Genomic DNA, 25,828 nt, shown 5'->3' with positions numbered 1-25,828 from the left:
TACCAGACTTGTCTTTTCTTTATGTTTTTTCTTACTCTCCCTATGGCTCAAGCCACAGCACATGCTTTCATTTTCTTGTATTTGGCACCCTTTCTCTTCATACAGGGCTTTGTAAGTGCTTTTGTCTCTGCCTTGAAGCGCTTCTCTTCTACTACTCATCTTCCAGATCTGTGCTCTTGAAGCACTTACGAGGAAAGCCTCTCAAGTTTCTTCCTGCCTAGGTCCAATCCATTGTACCTTTGTGTAGTACTTTTCACAGATGTGATTTTACTGTTTTTGTATCTGATAATTCTTCTCTATTGGACTATAAACTTAGGGCAGATATTGTATCTTTTACAAATCTTGTTATAGCCCCATTGCCTACCGCATTGCCCAACATATAGGTAGGCGTTAAATATATACTAAATGAATAAATAATAACTCTCAGCTTTTTGTTTTGAACTAACTTCCTTTAAGTGTGTAAAGTTTAATACTAATAGGTTCTTTTTGTTCTCTATCATTCCATCTCTGTTTTTGGTGGATTTTAATGTTTTTTATATGTATGTTTCAGTAAGGGTTGACAAATTTTTTTTCTTGGAGCAGTATTTTGTAGCATGTTGAATCTTACTCAAGTCAGGCATTCTGAGATGATCTAACATTATAATTCATATTCAATTTTTAGATAAAGCTCTAAAGGAAATTGTTGAGCGTGTTTTCCAGTCAAACTACTTTGACAGCACCCACAACCACCAGAATGGGCTGTGTGAGGAAGAAGAGGCAGCTTCAGCACCTACAGCTGAAGACCAGGTAGCTGAAGCTGGTAAGTACTTGGGTGGATATGAGCTTTAGTTTATAGACCTGGTTTTACTTCTTTTGCCACAAGTTCAGGCCATACATTTACTTAGTTACATAAGCACATTGAGGTTTTTAATGAAACTTTAAGCGTGAGAAAATATTAAATTGTATTAAGAGTCATTCCAGAGGTACTAAGTATCAGTCATTTAGGGGCACCTGGGTGGCTCAGGCCATTGAGTGTCCCACTCCTGACTGCAGCTCAGGTCATGATCTCAGGGTTGTGAGATAGAGCCTGCGTCTGGCTCCATGCTGGGGTCAGGAATCTGTTTAAGATTGTCTCCCTCTCCCTCTGCCCAAATACCAGTCGTTTACTTACTGGTTCAAATGTTCAGTTGGATCACTGTTACAAACTGATATTTTTTTGTTGCAGTATTGCTGGGCTCTTGTAATATAGATGAGGAGAAATGTTGTAGGGCTTTTTTAAGTACATTTTGGCTGACATGCCCAGATTTATCATTGTTTACCATGCTAGTATATGAAGTGAGTTGTATGGGGGCACATGCGTGCATGTGTATGTTTTAAATGTTGGGGTGATTATAACTCCTTAATCTTCAAGTGTAAATATCTCAACGGAAAGGGATTTTTTCAGTTAACTTTTACACTTGGCGTAAACTAATAAAAAGGTAAACATTCATTAGGAGTCCTTTTACGATAACTTAAGTCTGAGTATCATTGGAAGCATTGTCAGAGTGTAAATTTTGTAGTGGTTAAAAAGCATGGATTGTTGAATCAGATTGCCTGGATTGAAATCTTGGCTTTGACACTCATTAGCTATGTAACTTTGGGCAAGTGACTGAATTTCTCTGTACCTCAGGTTCTCTGTTTAGAGAGAAGTATGTAGCAGGTATCTGGCACATAGTAACCGCTTCATACAGCGTTCGCTATTAGGTTGAAGCTACAAAGGAAGATTGCACGTTGGTGGAATTTATGGTTGCAGAACAACATAGGGAAGTCTTTTCTCCACCTTTAACTGCTTTCACCAAGTGATTAAAATAGAGAGGAAGATTTCAATCTGTATGCTGCTTTATAATATTACTTCTTAGGCTAGAGAGAGAAGTTTTAACTTAGCTCTTTATTGGCATTATACCTAATCCAGGATAACTACTCTTGAGCCTGATTCATTCTGGGGTAAATGTAAAGAAAACTGTTTCTAAATACATTATTTTAAGAATGATTAAAATACAGAAACTTACTGCTAACTATAACTTTGTTAATAAGTTCTGGTTATTTGATGGTAAACTGCTAACTTATTTGTAGTTTAAAAGAATTGTTAATTTTTAAAAAAATTTTCTTAGGGCGCCTGGGTGGCTCAGTGGGTTAAAGCCTCTGCCTTTCAGCTCAGGTCATGTTCCCAGGGTCCTGGGATTGAGCCCCCGAATCCGGCTCTCTGCTCAGGAGGGAACCTGCTTCCTCTTCTCTCTCTGCCTGCTTCTCTGCCTACTTGTGATCTCTGTCTGTCAAATAAATAAATAAATAAAATATTTAAATAAATTTTTTTTCTTACTCTTTATTTATATCATCTTTTAACATCTTAGAACCTGAGCCAGCAGAAGAATACACTGAACAAAGTGAAGTTGAATCAACAGAGGTATGATTTTTATTTAATGCTGGCTTTCTTTTTCTGTCTTTCAAGCAGAACTCTGAAACATTTACTTTGCTTTGCAGTATGTAAATAGACAATTTATGGCAGAAACACAGTTCAGCAGTGGTGAAAAGGAGCAGGTAGATGAGTGGACAGTCGAAACAGTTGAGGTAAGAGTTCTTTTGGGTGCAAGGTTGTTGTCTTTTTTTATTAGTAATTTTTATCTCCTAAGAACAAATTAAGATTGTACGCTTTTAGTACATTTATTATTATAACAAACTTATTAACTTAAAGGATCATTATGTTTAAAAGATTATTTATACTTGTGGATGTTTAGTAGAATCTCTAGTTGATCCAGCTATAGAACATACATATAAAGTTATAATGTGTGTAACTTAGGGTTATTAAAGTACATGATTTGTATGTTGTTGATACCAGGTTGCTCTATAAAAATCTGGGCACCCACATGGATAGCCTTTAGAAAAGGCCCACCTTCCAAGGGAACATGTTGGAGTGTCATCTTAGACTCCTTCTTCCTAATGCTCTAGATTTCTCTAGTGTTTCTTAATTCTGTTCCTCAGTTGATATTACCTTTCTTCAGGTCCTCATGTCTAGTTCAGGTGCCCCTTTCATATTTCTCTTTCCTGAGTGCTCCAGGCTGTCTTACTCATTTTTATAGTCCAATTATTAGAAAAATTTTAATTAAGTTACTTTTACTTGAAACTCTTGATGGTGCTGTGTTACCTATAAGATAAAATCAGAATGCCTTACCAAGTTGGTCCTTGCCATCCTTTCCATCCTCTTTTTGGTTGCTGCTTTTATATATCTGAAGTACAGAAAAAATAGCTTTCAGCTGTGAATAATATGCTTTTCTCTTTAATATTATTCCATCAAGATAATTCTTCAAAGGTGTAATTGTGTTAGTACCTTTAGCTCTTTATAGATGTGCTATAAAGATGTGCTGTTGATAGATTGAGTAAAGAACTTGCCCTGTACTCTAGAAAGTTACCTAGTTTGGATGAAAATAGTGTCCCATGAAGCCCTAGCAAGACAGTATATGTATTTGCTGAATTATGCAAGGCAGTTCAGAAGTATTAGAGGAGGGTTAGAAGAAAAATAGATCTAAGAGATCTCTCTGTGGAATGGTGATTTACGTAAGAGGTATGCAAACCTCCTGGGCCTTGACTAAGTAGATTTGGTATATGTTTTTAGGGGAGTGAGGTAATAGGTATATATTAGCATGAATATAGGGGTAGAAATATGAATTATTAGCATTTTTAAAAATTGAATGTTAGGGATGAAAAGTATGTGTTGGCATAGTAGAAAAGTTTGGGAAGTAACAGTGCTTAGTAGAACTTTTTGCTTTTTATTGGGAGAGAATAGTATATTATCTTACTTAGTACTATGCCAGTATGGTTTGTTCTTAAGTACTTGGTAGGTAGGGCTTTTCCAAAGGCTATTCAGATGGAATTCTAAGGAATTTTTTGAGCTGTAGATGTAGAAGACACATCAGTTGGTCTTCATAACAGTTTAGGTAGTGATTATTTCACTATTGCTTATAAGAGAAATAAGCTTATGATTTATCCATGCTCACCAGGTATGACTTGCCCAGTCATTAGAAGCCAGACAGAAGGATTAGAAGCCAGACAGAACATAAATTTAATATAATAAAAATCAGTGAGATTTCCCCGAAGAGTGGGGAATTACTAAATAATCATCAGAAGAAATTATTAGAGCTAGGTAAAAGGTAGGTAGAGTGATCTTTGGCTTTTGTAGCAAGTTATATAAGGTGATAGGGCTTCATCCTAGAGAGAATGAAACGGTAGGAACTCAGAGTTTGATGATGATAACAACTAACTTTTCTTGAGTGCTGACTCAGTCAAGTATTGAGGTAAATACAGGTTTAATTTCTTTCTATAGAAGGCATAGCAGTTTTAAGCACAGTACATTCTTTTAGGAAGCAAGCACGGGTAATCTTTGAAAGCAGGTTATAAAGTAAATCTGAAATGCTACATAGTTGTCCTGTGGAATCGAGAACACTGTAGAAGTGACAGCACTCAATGTTAAATTTATAACTATGGTCAGTATGAGAAACTACATTAAAGCCTGCTACTTTGTTTATAGTATAGAGTTTGGGGACCTGTCATGGTGGTAGTGAATGGAGCTCTTGCATGCTTCCAGTCTGCATCTCTCCCCTCATTTTCCCCTTTAGGTGGTAAATTCACTCCAGCAGCAACCTCAGGCTGCATCTCCTTCAGTGCCAGAGCCCCACACTTTGACTCCAGTGGCTCAGGCAGATCCCGTTGTGAGAAGACAGCGAGTCCAGGACCTTATGGCACAAATGCAGGGGCCCTATAATTTCATACAGGTAGGTGCAGTTGAGTCAAACACTAACTGAAAGTTTAAGTTTTTACATTATTTAATTTAATTCCATTATATCCTGACTTGCAGGATTCAATGCTGGATTTTGAAAACCAGACACTTGATCCTGCCATTGTATCTGCACAGCCTATGAATCCGACACAAAACATGGACATGCCCCAGCTGGTTTGCCCTCCGGGTTAGTAATGGTGTATTCTTATGTGAGAAATACAGGGCCAGTGCTCTCAGGTTTTGTAAAGTATGTGAAAAATAATTATTTCCTTTTAATGTTTGCTTAACTTTTGGATCTTGGGTCTTTTAATTTGGTAAGAAATACTGTTTTTCCCTGTAATATGAATAACTGTAGTTACATTGCCTTTTTTTAACCTTTTATTGTCATATATAAACTTAAGTACGTGCAAATGTAGTTTGATGAGTTTCACAGATTGAACACACCAGCACCCAGAAATGGGACATTACCTGTACCTCAGAAGCCTGTTTGTGTCCCTTTTCAGTCACTAGTTTACCCTCTCTTTTGGCTCTGTGGGAACCATTTCCTGATTTGTAACATTACAGACCAGTTTTGCTTATTACTGGAATTTACATAAGTTAAATTTTGCTTCGCTTTTTAAATTTCAAAGTTAAGCATAAAAATAATAGAGGTGTCTTTCTCTGAAGGATGTTTGCAGCTTTTTAGGAGAATTTCTGAACATTTTATTACCTAAATAAAAATGAGGTGCAACAGTGAGGTGGTTAAGGGGATGCTTAAGAGGAAAGGGGAAGATTGGCCTAAGGACAGTTGAAGTTTCTGGGTGCCTGGGTGGCTCAGTTGGTTAAACAACTGCCTTCGGCTCAGGTCATGATCCTGGAGTCCCACGATTGAGTCCTGCATCAGGCTCCCTGCTCAGCAGGGAGTCTGCTTCTCCCTCTGACCTTCTCCCTTCTCATGCTCTCTCTCACTCTCTCAAGTGAATAAATTAAAAAAAAAAATCTTTAAAAAAAAAAGTTGAAGTTTCAAACTCGTATTATTAGTCTTACACTGACCGTTATTAGAAATAGCACTAAAGAGGATTGGCGTCTTGTACTTGGTTAAGTGGTTCATTTTTCTCCAGGACCGTTAGTCATTTTGAGTCTTGGTTTTTCCCCCAAACATGTCATTATTAAGGGTACAAAAGTGGGACTATATAAAATAACATACTTAGGGGCGCCTGGGTGGCTCAGTTGGTTAAGCGTCTGCCTTCGGCTCAGGTCGTGATCCCTAGGGTCCTGGGATGGAGCCCTGTGTTAGGCTCTTTGCTAAAGGGGCGAGTCTCATTCTCCCTCTCCCTCTGCTGCTGCTCTGCCCGCTTGTGATCTCTCTGTCAAATAATAAATGGATAGAATCTTAAATAAATAAAATAACATGTAATATCATGTAAATCTTCAGTGTCATAAAAGGAATTGCTGAGGAAAGCATGTTTAATGACACTGTTAGTTTGTTAGTTACGATTTCTCCAAAGTAAAGGAAGCTCATATCTAATATTTCTACCAAGAGTTAGAAAACAAATTATGGTTAGGCCTTAAGGAAAGGAATCAGTTATTAGTGTTCGTTTTCCAAGTTCTACCAGAGAAAGACAATATATAGTTTTTATAGCTGAAAAGTTGTGCCAGAATCAACATATACAGCATTGATATAACCTGTAAGCCATTTAGATACTCAGTTAATGCTGAGTTCATTAGCCTCTCTCAGCAAAATGGGTGATTTCTAAATGACTAACCACAGATACAAATTTTTGATTCTTTAACCATGGTTGGGGAAGGGAGTAGAAAACTGGTGGGAGTTGACAGTTTGCACACTGAATTGAATATAGGTTTTTTAAAAGCGTATTCTTATTTTTTCTGTGGAAGCATGAGTAGAAGGAAACCAGAAATGCTCACTTAAAAGCTAAAATCCTAACTACTTTTCCAGTTTATTTTCATGATCACTAAAGTTTTTTTAGGATTTGGCTATAGAAGTTTTCTCTGAAGAAATTTGATTTTTGGATTAACAGTGGATTTTTTGGGGTCAATTTTACAGTTCATTCTGAATCTAGACTTGCTCAGCCTAATCAAGTTCCAGTACAACCAGAAGCTACACAGGTAAGACTGACAGAAATACTGCTGTAGGTTTGTTTTTAATCAGTTCTTGGGTCTCTTTCATTAATGGCTCATGAAAGTGAGGTATGAATTTTATCATTGTCCAAGTCTGGTGTGGGTAGCTGCAGCCTTTATTTCCATGTTACATTTACTTTTGTTTTAATAACTTAAAAAACATTGTTTTTGTTAAGTCTCATGTTTATAATAATTATTTTATTTTGGACTGAGTAGAATTTGAGAGACATATTTAAATGTCATAATTCTAAAATTAGTGTTGATATTGCCATTTAGAAGCATTTGTTGGGGACTTCATAACTGGACTTGGGTTTATTTAACTTTCAGTTTTAATATTAGGTGTACTTTTTGCAGTTGTTAAGTTTTATAGTCTCTTTAAAAGGTATATCTGTTTCTTAGCCCTGTCTGTGTTAGAGTTTATAACAGAAAGCAGCTTTGATTGCTTTGTTTCTGTATAGGTTCCTTTGGTTTCATCCACAAGTGAGGGGTACACAGCATCTCAACCCTTGTACCAGCCTTCTCACCCTACAGAGCAGCGACCACAAAAGGAACCAATTGACCAGATTCAGGCAAGTTTCTGTTACTAGGTAACATAAACTTGATGAGGCACTTACTCATGAATTGGGGAGAGGTAAATTACTGTTAATATTGTTACTCTTTTTGGATCTAGTGCATGCAATACAGTATTTTGCTTTTATGAAATAGTTGAATTTCTTAACATACTAAGTCTTGGATAGTAGACTTGGCTAAATTTAGTCTATCACTAAAGTACATCTGTTCATTTTGTGTTTAGGCAACAATCTCCTTAAATACAGACCAGACTACAGCATCATCTTCCCTTCCGGCTGCTTCTCAGCCTCAGGTGTTCCAGGCTGGGACAAGCAAACCATTACATAGCAGTGGAATCAATGTAAATGCAGCTCCATTCCAATCCATGCAAACAGTGAGTAATTAATTGAACTAATATTAAATGCCTAGTGTGTAGTATGATCATGCCAGAGTCTCAACAAAAAAGTCTTCATTTAGCTTTTTATTTGAGTTTGCATCTATCCAAGCTGTAGAGTATATTTTATTGAACATAAACTCTAATTTTTTCCTGATCCCAGAGATAATATTTGTTTTTTATAGTTTGTTTTTTATAGTGTCATTCTTTTTTGTTTGATAAAAGTAAATGTGCAGAAAAGTAGACTACTACGATATTTATATATAAATCGTTACCTAGATTTAACAGTTGTCTACTTTTTTCCATATTTGCTTAATAGTAAATTTCACATATTATAGTTCATTGTGGTTTTTCAGTAAGCATCTCTAAACTGTAGGATTTCTAGAAAATGATGATGAAAATACCATAATTAATGGAAAGAAAGAAAGAAAAGAAAACTGTACCCCAACCTCCCTCTCAGAAGCCTCAGTCTGCTCCCCTGCAGGTGCTGCAGCCGCTGGGCCGCTGGCAGAGCAGGTTCTGAGTCACGGTCCCTGGGGACGCAGGATCTCCTGCTTGTACGCAAAACCAAGGCAGCTGTGGCTGTCTGGGCAGCTCCAGACCGCCAGAGACGTTCCAAGCAGCGGTCGCACACTGAGATTTTCCCGCTGGCTGGGGCTGAGAGCTCAGGGCTTGCGCGCACCTCTCCCAGGGGATGGTTTGGGGCGCGGCGCCTCCAGCTCTATCGGCTCTATCGCCGCGTGGGTCTATCACCGCGTGGGTCCCAGAACACCAGGCTGGGCGTTCGTGCACCTCTCTCAGGGGAGGTTGAGGCACGCGCGCATCTCCAGGAAGGTGCGCGTTCTGCCGTCTGGCGTGGCCCCAGCCCCTCACGGGAGCCGGACTCCACCTGTTCTCGGGCGCACTGGCGGCTCAGGGACAAAGACCAGGTTTCTCCGCTGCACTCTCCGGCTCAGCGCCAGGGGATGCTGCCCTGGGTCTGGGGACTTAAGCCCCTATCCCTATCCGCCCCGATTCCCACAATTTCCCCGCGCGAGTCTTTGCTCTTTTGAGTGCTTTCAACAAGACTCCAAGTTAATGCTGGTCCCCAGATGCCGGGCACTCTCGTATTGGGGTATTATTTTCCAGTCGGTCGCCTCTGGTGGCTCCCTCCCCCTTTTGTTTATCTTCCAATATCAGTCCGACGTTCCCACTCCACTTTACCTGCCCACTGGCGTCTTCTGGCCCCCGTAGAGATCCAGACGTGTATAATTCTGATCTCAGGCTGATTTCATGGGTGATCGGAGTTCTTTGGTAGGTAATCAGCTCACTTTAGGGTGCAGGTTGAAAAGGCGCCTCCTCCTACTTCCCCGCCATCTTGTCTCCCCCGAAAATACCATAATTAATGGGATACAGCTAAATTGGTGCTCATGGGAAAGTTCAGAGTTAAATATTAAAGTAGTAACTTGATCAAAATGTCAATAAAAATAAAAAATGATTACGTATTCAACTCAAAGTTAAAGTTCATAGAATTAATTTCTGTAAGTGACATTGTATCAGTGGTTTGCATCTTTAAAAAGCTTTCTCATTTATAATTGCATTTCCAAGCTGTTGATTTTTGTGTCTTTTTAGATTCTGATCCCCTCTTATGCTCTCCTTTAAGTGCTGTGTGGTGTGTATGTCTATATATTAAAAAAATATATATATACTGTATATATAGAGAGTGAGTGTGTGTGTTTTTGGGACTGTAATGCATTTACAGTTGAGGTAAAACTAGCATTGAGGTCTGCCTTATTAAAAATAGGGAAATTATCAGCATAAAGGGATGATGTAATTATTTACTTTATTTACTTACAGGTGTTCAATATGAATGCCCCAGTTCCTCCTGTTAATGAACCAGAAACTTTGAAACCGCAAAATCAGTACCAGGCCAGTTACAACCAGAGCTTTTCTAGTCAGCCTCACCAAGTAGAACAAACAGACCTTCAGCAAGAACAGCTTCAAACAGGTAGGATAACGAGTGTCACTTCCTTGGCTTCTTGCCCTCCAACACAGTTAACTGACAGTGGTAGGAGAGTTTAGATTTTTGAGTGTCAGGGTCCAAGAGTTTTTGTTTTAGTAGTAGCCCTTACGGATTTTTCATTACAGAACCTGAATTAAATTGAGTCCATATTTATTGTATGTGCCTGCACTTTTTTTGGAGGCCTTATACCAATGATCAGTAAGCGCTCATAATATCCCTTTTTCGTTCTATGATTTTAGTGGAATTAAACCTGTTACTTAAATTATGATCAACTTTGATTGCTAATTAATTGAAGCCAAATAGCGTGATACTTGGTAGGTAGTAAGTCAGTTAGTTACACAGTTAAGAAGCAGTAAGGAGTTGGCTTGGTTGTCAGTATGCTAGTTAGAATAAAGCAAGCAAAAATCCCATGGTAGCTGTCTTTGGTAGACTAGGTTGAAACAAAGTCTTTGTTGGCAAGTAAGGTCATTCATAAATTGGCTGGTTACCACATCCATCGTAGTAATGTAGCTAGAGATACAGTAGATTTCTTAACTTTGTAAGGCATGAAATAACTGCTTTAGGTCTTTGGTTATTTAGATCCCAGCTTGTTTAATTGGAATCCCATAGCAAACTAGCAGACCTTTCTAAAATCATAGGCGTTAATAGCTTAAATTTTATCAGACTGATTTAAATAACTATGAGATATTTTAATTGCCCAATTTCTTGATAGACCTGGATCAACATTATGGATTTTTCAGTACTAAATTTTTACAAATTTCCTATAATATTAAGCACCAGTAATTAGTAAGGAGTTTGAATCAGCTATAATCTGATATTTATCCATTACGCTATTTGTGTTCAGCTGCTGAGGGATAAAACTGGGTTTCGTGCTCTCATGCTCCTTTACTTATTGCCATGTACTCATAAGCATGTCAGCACAATATCTAAAGGTCCCAAATACACCTGCTCCACAGCAAATTGTACTGTTTAGTCAGGAACAACATGAAAAAGGGATACGGCAAGAATCTGGCTATTATTTATGGACTTAGAGTTTATGGTATACAAACACTTTAATAGAAATTCTGTTTTTTAAAAAGAATTCCGGTATTTTAATTTTTTTTTAAAGATTTTATTTTTATTTGTTTTTGCGAGAGAGAATGAAGATAGGAGCCTGGGGGGAGGCACAAAGGGAGAAGCGGACTCCCCACTGAGCAGGCGCCTGATGCAGGTCTTGATCCCAGAACCCTGGGATCATGACCTTAGCCGAAGGCACAGATGCTTAACCAACTGAGCCACCCAGGCACCCTGATTTCTGGTGTTTGTTTTTTGTTTTGTTTTTTTTTGTTGTTTTTTTTTTAAATTTTATTTGACAGACAAAGATCACAAGTAGGCAGAGAGGCAGGGAGAGAGAGAGAAAGGAAAGCAGGCTTCCTGCTGAGCAGAGAGCCCGATGTGGGGCTCGATCCCAGGACCCTGGGATCATGACCTGAGCCGAAGGCAGAGGCTTTAACCCACTGAGCCACCCAGGTGCCCTGATTTCTGGTATTTTTAAATAAAGATTATACTTTAATTGTACCACTGAGAGTTTTCTTGCAGTGAGATTTGACCAAGACTAATAAAATTCTTACTGATAAAAAGTTGAGTTGAAAATTCACTTTTGACCACTCTCTACATGCATGTGAATGAATCTCTTCAGATAGAAAATGTTACCTGTAATCATGATGGTTGCCTGTAATGTTAAATTTGGGGAATGTAGTGAAAGGCAGTCTATAGAAAGATCACACTGAATAGTATAATTGGTCCATTAATTACATAGTTCAAAAAGGAGCCACCACTCCTTCTCCTCCTAGGCATACTTGGGCTTACTCACTCCAGATATCATTCTGAGAACTGATAAATGTGTTTGGGGTTTTTTCAGGATATAAAATATATCAGGTGAAGTTTTTCAAGAGTCACACCACCTTTTCTCTCTGCGTAAACATGGGAGATTTGAGCTGGCAAGAGGCTGCTGATTGTTTTTGTTCCTGGGGTATAGGCCTTCCTTTAGTCTCTACCTTCCTCACCTTCCAAAGGCCGTGTTTGCATCCTGTTTTGTCTTCTCTGTGAATTATAAACATTCGGGTAGTATCAGAAAGGTACCTCAGGATTTAATTTTTGAAGATTTCTAGATTCTAGACTTCTCCCCATTGTGGAAGGAGGAAGGGGTGTGCAAGTTTAGCGTAAACCTTTCAGAATCTTCTCTTCACCTCATCAGGTTAAGTGCCACTGTGAGTAGTATTTAACTGTCTTCTAAATTAGTTGTACTTAAAAGTACTCGAAATGGAATCAGGCATTAAGGGGGGTATAAGCTGAAGGCCTCTGCTCACTTATCTTTATAATTGACTGGATATTCCACCATATGGTTGTCTAGGTGTGGGAGAGCATGGTTTTGTATGTTTCACTAAGTAGCAAGGGCAATTTAAAAGGATATGAAAGCTTTTACCACAAAGGAGCTTTTTAGTGAAAAGAAATAATTAAATGATATAAAACGGTAATTGTACTGTTCCAGTATGTAAGATCTTTTGAGTTATTTTGGGTCTCTTGTGCTAATAGACAGATGCCTCTTAGAAGGTATTTAATAATACAGGTTTTGTTTCATTTGGAAGGATAGAATTTTGTGCTCTCACACATTTTTGTGCTTCTAAAGGCTTGGAATTATTGTTGGAGAACTGTATTCTCTTTAGGTAATTAATATATGGGTAGGAGGAAAATAGGGATTTAATGACTTAACTAATGTATAGTGATCACTATTGTTAATATGAAAATTTAAAGACAATTTGAAGAGGAAGTACAAGGCACCTCTTAAACCAGAAACTGAGAGAGCAGGTTGTAATGAGCTATGTGTATGCGGGGTGTCAGTGTGTATAAATTTTTTCTTTTTATTACAGTGGTTGGCACCTACCATGGTTCCCAGGACCAGCCCCATCAAGTGACTGGTAACCACCAGCAGCCTCCCCAGCAGAACACTGGATTTCCACGTAGCAGTCAGCCGTATTACAACAGTCGTGGTGTGTCTCGTGGTGGTTCCCGTGGTGCTAGAGGCTTGATGAATGGATATAGGGGCCCTGCCAATGGATTCAGAGGTACAAAAAAAAGCAGCAGCAAATTTATGTTCTTTTTATATTTATAAAATACATAGAAATATGTTGTATGGTTTTTGGGAAAGATATGTATCTGCGTTAGCCTCTTAGGTACAACTTAAATGTTTTTAGTATATTACAGGCAATTATTTATTTAATTAATTTACTTATTAAAGATTTTATTTATTTGACAGAGACACAGCGAGAGGGAACATAAGCAGGGGGGAGCAGGAGAGGGAGAAGCAGGCTTCCTGCTGAGTGGGGAGCCTGAGGTGGGGCTCAGTCCCAGGACCCTGGGATCATGACTGGAGCTGAAGGCAGACGCTTAACGACTGAGCCACCCAGGCGCCCAGCAATTATTTATTTTTTATAAAAGATTTTATTTGAGAGAGCGAGAGAAAGCACAAGCCAGGGGAGGGGCAGCAGGTGAGGGAAAACAGATTCCCTGCTGAGCACGAGCCTGATGCGGGGCTCCTTTCCAGGACCCCAAATCTTGACCTTAGCTGAAGGCAGGTGCTTAACCAACTGAGCCTGCTCGGGCGGTCCTGTTTTAGGCATTTAAACTGACAAAATTAGGAATGAATTTTTTTAGTTGTCAAATCCCTGACTTCTGTGTCCTCTAGCTGATACTTGTTTCCATTAATTATCAGACTTTATGGGGATTTTTTTGTGTGGGGGGGTGTGTGCATGAGTGGGTAAAAATGTCCTCTTCCAAGTAAGTTAATACTCAGAAATTCAGGAAGAGATGGGATCAGGATAGGAAACTAGAAATTAGTTTAAATAATTAGCATGGCTTACAATTTTTCAGTTCTTTTTTTGGTCAGTAGTAGGAAATAAAAATTCCTTGTGTAGATAAGAAAATTATTTTCTTGTCCTAAATTTTAGGAGGATATGATGGTTACCGCCCTTCATTCTCTAACACTCCAAACAGTGGTTATACACAGTCTCAGTTCAGTGCTCCCCGGGACTACTCTGGCTATCAGCGGGTAGGTAGAAGTTGCTTTAAAATACAAACCTGACCTAAATACACCAATGAAATGGACTGATGTGGCTGTTTGTACTTTAGTAATTAAGTAATTTGGGGCTAATTTTGTACCTTTGTACAAGATACTTCATTATGGAAAATGATAACTTTTTCTTAAGCACTCAACATAGGTGCTCATTTAATAGAGTCTTGAAAACAGAATGATTTTCTTTCACTGTTTGTGGGATTGCAAATTAGTGCAGCTACTGTGAAAAACAGTGTGGAGTTTCCTCAAAAAATTAAAAATAGAATTACCATATGACCCAGTAATTCCACTACTGGGTATCTACCCAAAGAAAATGAAAACACTAATTCAAAAAGATACATGCACTCCTGTGTTTATTGCAGCATTATTTATAATAGCCAAGGTATGGGTGGAAGCAACCCCAAGTATCTATCACTAGATGAATGGATAAAGAAGATGTGGTATATGTAATGAAATATTACCAGCCACAGAAAAAAAGAAAAGGAAATACTGCCGTTTGCAGAAGTGGATGGACCTAGAGAGTGTGATCCTAAGAGAAATAAGTCAGAGAAAGAAATATACCACACAATCTCACTCATATGTGGAATTTAAGAAACTAAACAGAGGTGGACAAAAAAAACCACTTTTAAATGGAGAATAAACTTGGTAGTTGCCAGAGGGGTGGGGGTGTGTGGGGGATGGGTGAAATGGATAAACGAGATTAAGAGCAGACTTACCTTGAGCACTAAGAAATGTATAGAATTTTTGAATTACTCTTGTACACCTGAAACTAATATAATACTATATGTTAATTATATATGAATAAAAATAAGTTTGTGTAGGAGAAAAAAATGATTTTTAAGAGCAGAGACATCTCATTGAATGTTGAGAATAACAAGTACAATTACAGAATAACTTCTCTAGCTATATTATATTGAAATGTGCAAAAAAAGTGAGGAAGAAGTTTGTCTTCTGTGTCAATAAGAATAGATAGATGATGAGTAAGCATTAAAAAATTACATTTCCTTCAGTACTAACTAGCTTGTCTTTTAGGATGGATATCAGCAGAATTTCAAGCGAGGCTCTGGGCAGAGTGGACCACGGGGAGCCCCACGAGGTAATATTTTGTGGTGGTGATCCTAGCTCCTAAGTGGAGCTTCTGTTCTGGCCTTGGAAGAGCTGTTCCATAGTCTGCATGTAGGTTACATGTTAGGAATACATTTATCATTACCAGACTTGTTGCTAGGGTTTAAATGAAATGCTCTGTTTCTAAAACTTCTCTTGAACCCAAATTTAATTTTTTGAATGACTTTCCCTGTTACTATATAAATTGTCTTGAAAACTAAAACATTTCTCCTCCTCAGAAAAAGTGTTTTTCCAACTGCAAATTATTTTTCAGGTCCTAAAACCTGCTAAATGTTTTTAGGAAGTACTTACTGAAACATTTTTGTAAGACATTTTTGGAATGAGATTGAACATTTATATAAATTTATTATTCCTCTTTCATTTTTGAACATGCATATTATATTTTAGGGTCAGAAATCCTTTAATGGCCAGATAAGCCATAGTTACATTTAGAGAACCATTTAGAAGTGATAGAACCTAGTTGAAACTTCATTGCCTTTAGATCACTAATAGCGATACAAGTGTCAGATTATTTCTGACTTCTAAATAAAACATCCAAAATCCTAACTAATTTATTGAACTATCCTTAAAAATTACAGGTTTAATGAGTTTCTGATTTTGTCTATTACCAGAGGAAAACTGCTTCCTATTTGGACAGGAAGTCAACCTGTGTAACAATTAGACAGGTAGCATTTCGTATGATCTGAAGTTCTAAATGGTTCTCTGATTTAAGGGAAGTTAAATTGAATAGGTTTCCTCTAGATATTGGCCATAACATGTATAAAATGTATATTAAGGAGGAATTACAAAGTACTTTGATTTCAATGCTAGTAGAAACTGGCCAGCAAAAAGGTGCATTTTATTTTTAAATTAATGGATCACTTGGGAATTACTGACTTGAAGTATCAAAGGATATTTGCATGTGAATGTGGGTTATGTTCTTTCTCATCTTGTAGCATATTCTATGAAAGTTGAGTTGACCGGTAGCTAAAAATCTGTTTTAACAGCATGTAAAAAGTTACTTTATTTGTTACAAGTCATTATACAATTTTGAATGTTATGTAGTTTCTTTTTAACAGTTTAGGTAACAAGGTCTGTTTTTCATTCTGGTGCTTTTATTAATTTTGATAGTATGATGTTACTTACTACTGAAATGTAAGCTAGAGTGTACACTAGAATGTAAGCTCCATGAGAGCAGGTACCTTGTCTGTCTTTACTGCTGTATCTATTTCCAACGCCTGATGACAGTGCCTGGCACATAGTAGGCACTCAATAAATACTTGTTGAATGAATGAATGAATGAGTACTGGTGGAATACTCCATTAGCTCTACTCTTCTTTTAGCTAGAGAACGTGAGCAAATTTGCGCATGACAACTTCCAGGACAGGTGAACACTGAAGAATTGACTTCTTAAACCTAATAATGTGGTGACAAGCTGCCCACATGCTTCTTGACTTCAGATGAAAATCTGCTTGAAGGCAAAGCAAATAATATTTGAAAGAAAAACCAAATGCCATTTTTGTCTTCTAGGTCGTGGAGGGCCCCCAAGACCCAACAGAGGGATGCCGCAAATGAACACTCAGCAAGTGAATTAATCTGATTCACAGGATTATGTTTAAACGCCAAAAACACACTGGCCAGTGTACCATAATATGTTACCAGAAGAGTTATTATCTATTTGTTCTCCCTTTCAGGAAACTTATTGTAAAGGGACTGTTTTCATCCCATAAAGACAGGACTACAATTGTCAGCTTTATATTACCTGGATATGGAAGGAAACTATTTTTATTCTGCATGTTCTGTCCTAAGCGTCATCTTGAGCCTTGCACATGATACTCAGATTCCTCACCCTTGCTTAGGAGTAAAACATAATACACTTTACAGGGTGATATCTCCATAGTTATTTGAAGTGGCTTGGAAAAACCAAGATTGACTTTTGACATTGGACAAAATCTATAAATCAGCCCTAGAGTTATTCAGTGGCAACTGACAAAACTAAAATATTTCCCTTCGAGAAGGAGTGGAGTGTGGTTTGGCAGAACAACTGCATTTCACAGCTTTTCCAGTTAAATTGGAGCACTGAACGTTAGATGCATACCAAATTATGCATGGGCCCTTAATATTAAAAGGCTGGCTACCAGCTTTGACACAGCACTATTCATCCTCTGGCCAAACGACTGTGGTTAAAAACACATGTAAATTGCTTTTTAACAGCTGATACTGTATAAGACAAAGCCAAAATGCAAAATTAGGCTTTGATTGGCACTTTTTGAAAAATATGCAACAAATATGGGATGTAATCTGGATGGCCGCTTCTGTACTTAATGTGAAGTATCTAGATACCTTTTTGAACACTTAACAGTTTCTTCGACAATGACTTTTGTAAGGATTGGTACTATATATCATTCCTTATAATGTACATTGTCTGTCACTAATCCTTGAATCTTGCTGTATTGTCACCTAAATTGGTACAGGTACTGATGAAAATATCTAATGGATAATCATAACACTCTTGGTCACATGTTTTTCCTGCAGCCTGAAGGTTTTCAAAAGAAAAATATCAAATGCCTGCTGCTACCACCCTTTTAAATTGCTATCTTTTGCAAAGCACCAGTATGTGTTTTAGATTGATTTCCCTATTTTAGGGAAATGACAGACAGTAGTCTCAGTTCTGATGGTATAAGCAAAACAAATAAAACATGTTTATAAAAGTTGTATCTTGAAACACTGGTGTTCAACAGCTAGCAGCTTATGTGGTTCACCCCATGCACTGTTAGTGTTTCAAATTTTATGGTTATCTCCAGCAGCTATTTCTGTAGTTGGATTTATCTTTTGTCTAACCCTAATTGAATTACCTTTTTCTCATGGAGGCATTTATATTCAAAGTGGTGATTCCTTCACTTAGATGCATAGGGAGAGTCACAAGTTTGATGGAGATGACAGTTTAGTAATTTATGTACTGTTGGAATTTGTGCTAGCAGTTTGAGCACTAGTTCTGTGTGCCTATGAACTTAATGCTGCTTGTCATATCCCACCTTGACTTCATGGAGAATTAATCCCATCTATTCAGCAAAGGCTACTAATACTAAGTGAATGGTATTTTCTGTGCAGAAATTGAATTTTGTTTTATTAGCCTTTAGCTAAGGAATTTTTCCAGTAGGTGCTCAGCTACTAAAGAAAAACAAAAAACAAGACACAACTATTCTCAAACATTCATTATTAGACAACTGGAGTTTTTGCTGGTTTTGTAACCTACTAAAATGGATAGGCTGTTGAACATTCCACATTCAAAAAGTTTTTTGTAGGGTGGTGGGGAAGGGGGCATATCTTCAATGTTTATTTTAAAATAAAGTAAGTTCTTGACTTTTCTCATGTGTGGTTGTGGTACATCATATTGGAAGGGTTCTGTTTACTTTTGCAAATGAGTATTTCTTTTGCTAGCACCTCCCGTTGTGTGCTTTAAATGACATCTGCCTGGGATGTACCACAACCATATGTTAGGTGTATTTTATGGGCAATAGATAAAATATTCATGGTTTACTGGGTAATCCCTAGATGTGTATGCTTACAATCCTATATATAAAACTAAATTTGCTATCTGTGTAGAAAACAATTTCATGACATTTAAAATTGAAGTAAATAAGTTCTTTATACTAGTGATCTCTATGAATCAGTTTAGAGATGGGATGGGGAGAAATGCGTTCTAGGTTTCAAACTTCTATGCATTAGCGTAGATGTTGTGAATGTGTAAAGGTGTTAGCAGTTTTATTATTTCTATGTATGTTTTTAAAAGAATCGTTTGTTCTTTTGGAAATATTATAATTTTTTTTTTTGGCATTCTGTCATCACAGTCTAAATGTTAAGCTTTTGTGTCTCAATTCAGACTATATTTTTCAAAGGAGTGCCTCATTATGAGGCAGAGAACTTTTTAAAAAGAAGTCCCGTTAAGGTCTGAGTCTTGGTACTAAGCGTCCTATATAATACATGAATACTTGTCCTACCTGCAGAAGGCCTTTTGTTTGGTCAAATGATTATTTTAGCAGAGTTGCAAGGAAATGACTGTCACATGTGTCACTGTAGCTTCTTGATACAGTAAGACTCCACATATAAGGTACTTTTTAAATGTACAATATCAATCATCTCATGTGGATAATGAGACTCCTTTTTTAAAGCTTTAAGTAGAATGTCATTGATGACCTTGGTTAGAGCAGTTTTGTTTCTAGATCCTAATATCCCTAAAGAATATGGAAGGGTTTTTGCAATCACTGTATCCTGATATTAAAACAAATATTCTTTAAACATTCTTAATCAGTTAGCTTCTACAGTTCTTTTGTCTCCTATATATGCATCTCTGTTATGGTGGGAAACTTTTCCACTTAAAGGAGGCATGAAAATTTGTGTTTATTCTCAGAAGCCTCAGTAACTGAGGTGCTCTGTGACAACCAGTTCATAAAATGTAGAAGGCAGTTGAGTAGTTAGTTTCCTCAGTGTCTTAGGAAATCTGTACTGTTCATTATATTTCCAGTAATATATCTAATTAGGGGAATGAGATACAGGGAAGCACAGAGTTCAAACCCTTCTTCATTTCATCTTTAAGTTCCTGAATTCTCATCCTACTTGAGTTCTTATTAAGCACTTTTAAGTTTTACTGACTAAATTATTTTCAAAGGATCAGTATTGCCCTTGAGCCTATCCCTTCTGTAGAGTCAGTGGAGAGGGAAACCATCAGGAAAGTGAATGTAAATTAGTTAAGGCTTATCTCTATACCTTTTCCCATTCTGAGGTTTATAAAAATACTGGAAAAGACTATTTGTCTTAAATTACATTAGATTAAATATTAAAATCTGATTCTTTACTGTCCTTGAGTGAAGTCTACATTAGTTGTGTATACTATCCAGCGAAGCTCTGAAGTGCTACTTACAAGAGGAGAAGGCAAAAGCTTAAAAGAAATCTCTCTGGTAGCCTTGTCTTCTAAAGAGACTAGACTACCATACCTTCTTTCAGTCAGGATCTTAATACCTTAATTTAACAGGTGTTGGCGAGGTCTAATCCAGTCTCATGCAGAAGGGTGGCTCATTGAGTGTAGACAGTGCAAGACCACCTGATCTAAAAAGGCAATTCTCAGTGTTGTGTTTTTATTTATAAATACAAGTTTTCTTTAAGTACTGTGTTTATATTCGAGAGACACTGTATTAAGCCACTGAACGAAGGCTTCATTAGGCAAATCTGGGTGTCCTTTCCAAGCATCGTGGCAAGCACTAAGTATTCAGTGGTGACAAAAATCACTGTGGGTCCTGCTTTCACTGAACAACCTCATCAAAGATAATTATGTGGTGACACAAAAATGTACCAGTGCCATGATGGATCAACGTGATTGAAGACAGGTATAAAGGCTGTGATTCAGATAGGTTATGACCTGATCAAAATGATCAGGAAAGACTGGTGAAAGGGATAATTGAACTAAGACTTGACAGATGAGGAGTAATTAGGCAGAGAAGTGGAGAGAAAAGCATGTCCAAAGGTGTCATCTCCAGTGATTGAGAAGGCTGTCTGCTCAAGTGGGAGAAGTGTGGGTTTTAATAGTTAGTGGCTGAAGAAACAGGTAAAGGGTACTATAGATGGCTTTATAGTTATGTTCCATGTGAAGTTTTGTCTCTTAACAGTTGGAAACTAAAGGGTTTCTAAACTGTGTGTGTATGGGGCCAGGGGTGGGTTAAAGGATGGTCACCTAATAAAATTGCCATTTAAAGAATACACAGTGCATTGTTGAGAACAAAATATATGGGGCTAGATATGTCTACTGGAGTAGCCCATGTGAGGAATTATAACAAAGTGGAGGGCGGTAGTGAATGGCTTCTACATGTTTCCTGTCTCATTGGCCACTAGTCAGTAATCAGTATTCTTTGCTGGGTAATCCAGTTGTGAGGCCTTGATCTCCAGCTAGAATCTTTCCTAGGTGATCTCATCTAATCCCAGGCCTTTGAATACAATCACTTTAGTTCACTTCTAAATACTCCTAGGTCCCAAACTCCCGAAAACTCCAGTCCTAGTCCGTAATCTCTATTTGAATGTCTTGAGTGTTCCAAATTAAATTTTTGCTTAACCTGCATTCATCCATTTGCTTAGGGCAAATACTTCGGCTACCATTTTTTTTTTTCTTTCATACCCTGTATCTAGTTCTTAAGTAACCTACATGATTCTACCTTGAAAATGTATCCTGAGTCATCTAGCACTTTTAACCACCCCTACCACTAGTTTAGAGCAGGTAACTACAGTAGCTTTTAATGCATGGCTGCTGCTACTCTTGCCCTTCTGCAGTGATTTTTGCACAGCAGCCAAGAAAGCCTTTTCTGAGGGCAAGTCGGATTTTGTCACTTCCCAGTTCCCCAAGCTCCACTGGTTTTCCCATCACACCTAGAATTCTAAAGTTTGGTCCATGTGCATTCATTATTTGGCCTAGTTTCCTACCATTTTCTTGATCATTGTAGTCTGGCTATGTGGCTATATTGGCTGCTTTGCTACCTTGCCACGATTTTTCCCATCTAGAAATCTGTGTGTTACATCTTCAGCTTGGGAAGGTTTTTCACTCAAATATTTTCAATGCTCATTCTAAATTCAGGTGTTTGCTCCAGTGTCATTGCCTCATAGGCCTTCCATGGCCACTACCAAAACATATCCTTTGTCACTATTCACTTGCTGGATACTTTTTTCTTAATAGCACTTAATTATGCAAACTTCATGAGTGACAGGAACATTTTGGTCACCCGATCCCTTGTGTCTGGCATATTGGCATTTTTGTTGAGTGAATGAGAAAATGGTCGATATTGGACTAAATGGGTGGTGGTGGTGATTACATTATAATTGTACGTGTCTTGATGTGCGGAAGGAATTTCAGTGAGGAAGGGAAGGTAAGTTTGGCTTCAGACATTTTGAATTTGAGGTATCCGAAAAATGTCAAGCAAGCAATTGGGATTTACTTGAGGGTCAACGATCTGGCCCAAAGACAAGAATGTGTAAGAATATATATATGGTTCTTGTGCTTGGGCGAGTTTCACCTGGGAGCTGGTGGGGGTGGGAGGGTGGAGGAAGAAAGGATTTAAGTAATTTTATCAAGAGCAGAGCCCCAGAGCTGGTTTTCAGAAGAGCGCCGTCATTTGATGGCCAGATAAAGGCCTAAAGGGAGTTTACAAAATACCCACTCTGGTGGGTGGAAAGCCTACTGAATTCCGACAGGTCTACAGGGTCGTTTCTGCAGGTGGGGAGGGTCAAGTGAAATGAATCGGGTCTGCTGGTCGAGCTTCCTCATTTTATCACATTAAAGTGGGAAGTTACTTTAATAAAAATCGTCAAAATCGCGCACAGATCCCTGGAGTCGGTCATCTCATAAAACCAGGCTAATGCACAATCCTGGTCCACTTACCAAGTGCTGCCCCGGACCCATCTGGGAACCGGGGCTAGTCCCAGTACAGTGGCAGGGGCTGGAGGTGCGGACACCTGTATGCACATTTTCCCTTTCGAACCCAGGGTATTTTGACTCTGACGAACGGCACCCCAGCTACCCGAGTAGAAGCGGAATTTCCCAGCCGCGTTACCTATTGAGGCTGCAGCTCCGCCTCCCGGGCCTCTGACGTCATCACACAGAGACCTGATTGAGAGAGGTCCCCGCACGCGCGTGGCGCCGTGCTGTTAGTGCGCTTGCGCACACGCCGATTTCTAGGGCCTGAGCGGAGCGAGACCGACTCTGAAAGCTCGTAGTCAGGCATCCGCTAGGGGCAGCCCACTGCTCCCTTCAGGCTGTTGGAGTAATTCGGTTCCCCCACGTGCTTCCGCTTGGCTGCTGGCTGGGATCCGCTGGGCTCGGGGCGCAGGTAGCCAACACGGGATGTCTTGGGGTGGGTGTTGAGGTCGGTGTCCATGTCTTTCTTTGGCCCAGAGGTGACCGGCTCGAGGATGAAGTCTCTGTATCCATGCAGATGCCCGGCCCTCGCCTCCTGCCTTCCCGCACGGGCGCTCCTAGATGACAGATTCCTCTTCCCCGATTGGCGGCCACCTTCGGCGTGCTTCTTGAGCGCTCTCGGGGCTCGATCTCCACCTTCTAGGGACCTCTTGCTAGGGGTCGGGGTGAGGGGGTGGGTGACAACACTTTCGCTTTTCGCGGAGCTTGCGCACAGTTCCTGGTATAGGCGCTGGGCATGAAACTGAGGCGCTGGGCGTTAAGCCGAGTCCATATCTTCCCACGTTTTAAACTGTTTGTCTCACGTCATTCTTTTATAGTCTTTATTCAGCAGTCACATTCAGGACTTTGTTTTATTTGCTAATGCCCCTAGAACGGTAACTAGCACACAGATGCTATTTTGTTAGACGAATAGATGAATGAATGAAGAAAAGTCCTCTTTCTCTTCTCTCAGGGCCCTCTTCATCCATTAAGACTTCCGTGGCAACTCCAGCCCAGAGTAATCTCAGACCTTCATCAGACCACTGGCTGTACTGTTATTTTTACACCTAATTTTGCCTGTCTTAAGACGGATCGCCCCTTACCTCTTTTACTTGAATATTTTCTCCAAGGAGAATGAAAGCTCCTTGAAGTCAAGGCTTTATCTGGCATTGCTTCTGGGGCTCCCCTAGTAACTAGGGCAAAAAGCGGCCCCTAATAATTAGTTATTGATTGATTAGTGTGTGATCTTTTTGTGACAGCTCAGCGGAGAAGCTGGGCAGATCGGTGAGCTGGAAAAAGCTTAGGCTTTGGAGTCTTTCTTCCTTCAGATACTTGAGTTCTTTTATACTTGCTCCTTTCCTCAAGAAAAAGGAGCCATTGATTGTAATATAGTGTTGAATATTAAGATAGAACTGCTAAAATCCACATTTGGATTGGAGGTTAGAAGGATGGTTATGGCATAGTTAAGGCAATTGATGAACTTTATGTTTAGAAGCAGCAAGCCCTGGACTTCCTAGGTAACCTGGCATTCTTACTCTTATGTTGCAATAATATAATTGATATTCCTGATGTTTCCTTGGTGTATTTATTGTGGTAATGATGCATTATTTTGTTATATGTAATCACAATAACTTTTGAGGTCTCTCTGTACAGACTTCAGTATGGTTTTCCCTCCCTCGAGGAGACAATTGGGACACATTTCTTTTCTTTTTTTCTTTCTTTCTTTTTTTTTTTTTTTAAAGATTTTTATTTATTTATTTGACAGAGACACAGTGAGAAAGGGAACACAAGCAGGGGAAGTGGGAGAGGGAGAAGCAGGCTTCCCGCTGAGCAGGGAGCCCGATGCGGGGCTGGATCCCAGGACCCTGGGATCATGATCTGAGCTGAAGGCAACTGCTTAATGCCTGAGCCACCCAGTTACCCCGGGACACATTTCATCACAATGATATTCATTGATTTCCTTTCTCTGACTTTTTTAGTAATGCATATGAATTTAAAAAAAAAAAACCAGAACACCAAATAACAAAAGAACAAAATAAAAACCTTCTGCAGTCTCACCATTCAGAAATAATTACATTTTGGTGTTTTCTTCTAGGTCTGTTTTCCCTATATGTTAGGTAAATGAATTTAAAAAAAGAAGGTATGCTTTGTCTTGCGATGTCTGTCTTCTCATAAGTATCTACATCCATATCCTTAGATAATTTCTGAAAGTTATTTTGAAAAACTTTTCTTGAAAACTGCCTTATTATCCTGTAAATATGACACCATATATTTTAATCATTCTTTTTTTTTGGAGCATTGTTTCTGTTTTTGGAAAAAACCTCCTTGATAGAAGTATGAATTACAGCTTCTCTTCTGACTTTCCTGCTGAGGAAACATACTCTTCACCTCCCAAGCCACAGTTTCCTAATTTTAAAAATGAAACTGACGTCTTCCCTAGGGAGCAGTTGGAGAGTTAAGTAAAATGATACTTATAAATGTGCCTAGCACAGCCCCTGGCCCCACAGGAGGCCGCCAGCTAATGTTCTCACCCAGAATCTGGTGTTCATGTACAGCTGTGTTTCCTTTCTCTCTGTTTCAGCGGTAATCGTTCACCATGCATCGGAAGAAAGTAGATAACCGAATCCGGATTCTCATTGAAAATGGAGTCGCTGAACGACAAAGGTCTTTGTTTGTTGTAGTCGGAGACCGAGGAAAGGATCAGGTAGGACCTGGTCAGCACTTCCTGACTGACTTTGTGTCTTATCCCAGAGTCAACTTGTTACTGGCCATCTGAGGTTTCAGCACATGGTAACATTAAGGTCCGTTTGACTGGTTTTCTCTGAGTAAGATGCCTAGTGAGAACCTCAGGGGGTACTGAGCATGAGGTTAAGTATGTGTGACTGGGCTTCTAGCCCCTGCCTAGGCACTGCTGGCCTTGGGACCCGGGGTGCTTTCCTGTCCTGGCCCTTGGTTTACTTTCTGGATCTGTCAAGTGAGGTCTTGGGCCTGGCAGTCTCTGAGGCCTCTTTGGGCCCTGAGATTCCATGACTTTTTCTTTTGGCAGGTGGTCATACTCCATCACATGTTGTCCAAAGCGACAGTGAAGGCTCGGCCTTCAGTGCTGTGGTGTTACAAGAAAGAGCTGGGCTTTAGCAGGTAAGTTTGGCCCTTTGAGTGTCCCATACCACTTACAATTCCTGCTGCTTGGTTCAGTGCCAGGCAGTGATTCCCAGATCTAGTTTTTCAGGGATCATTAGGGAGGTGCTACCTCTGAGGACACTTCCAGAGATAGAAAATGATAGCACAGATGTCCTTTCTGTGTTCCTAACAGTAAGTTTCATTTA

At 39.0% G+C, this 25,828-nt stretch overlaps 2 protein-coding genes across 2 annotated transcripts in view; both read left to right on the top strand.

Moving 5' to 3' along the window:
- Window positions 1–18,720, top strand: part of CAPRIN1 (cell cycle associated protein 1) — a 39,218-nt gene extending 20,498 nt beyond the window's left edge. The window contains exons 7-19 of the mRNA XM_080817434.1: window positions 662–799; window positions 2,370–2,422; window positions 2,500–2,586; window positions 4,629–4,784; window positions 4,868–4,976; window positions 6,834–6,895; window positions 7,366–7,476; window positions 7,701–7,850; window positions 9,687–9,837; window positions 12,762–12,956; window positions 13,839–13,939; window positions 14,996–15,059; window positions 16,598–18,720. Coding sequence (XP_080673560.1) covers window positions 662–799; window positions 2,370–2,422; window positions 2,500–2,586; window positions 4,629–4,784; window positions 4,868–4,976; window positions 6,834–6,895; window positions 7,366–7,476; window positions 7,701–7,850; window positions 9,687–9,837; window positions 12,762–12,956; window positions 13,839–13,939; window positions 14,996–15,059; window positions 16,598–16,662 — 1,442 coding nt within the window. The 3' untranslated portion in view covers window positions 16,663–18,720. The remainder of the gene's footprint in view (window positions 1–661; window positions 800–2,369; window positions 2,423–2,499; window positions 2,587–4,628; window positions 4,785–4,867; window positions 4,977–6,833; window positions 6,896–7,365; window positions 7,477–7,700; window positions 7,851–9,686; window positions 9,838–12,761; window positions 12,957–13,838; window positions 13,940–14,995; window positions 15,060–16,597) is intronic.
- A 4,069-nt stretch (window positions 18,721–22,789) lies between these two features.
- NAT10 (N-acetyltransferase 10) overlaps window positions 22,790–25,828 on the top strand; it is a 38,108-nt gene continuing 35,069 nt past the window's right edge. Inside the window, exons 1-3 of the mRNA XM_080817067.1 lie at window positions 22,790–22,935; window positions 25,084–25,206; window positions 25,549–25,640. Coding sequence (XP_080673193.1) covers window positions 25,099–25,206; window positions 25,549–25,640 — 200 coding nt within the window. The 5' untranslated portion in view covers window positions 22,790–22,935; window positions 25,084–25,098. The remainder of the gene's footprint in view (window positions 22,936–25,083; window positions 25,207–25,548; window positions 25,641–25,828) is intronic.

This window comes from Martes martes (assembly GCF_963455335.1).
Source record: "Martes martes genome assembly, chromosome: 10".
Taxonomy (NCBI): domain Eukaryota; kingdom Metazoa; phylum Chordata; class Mammalia; order Carnivora; family Mustelidae; genus Martes; species Martes martes.
The sequence above is the reverse complement of the archived record's forward strand: the minus strand, read 5'-3'. Positions and strand labels throughout refer to the sequence as shown.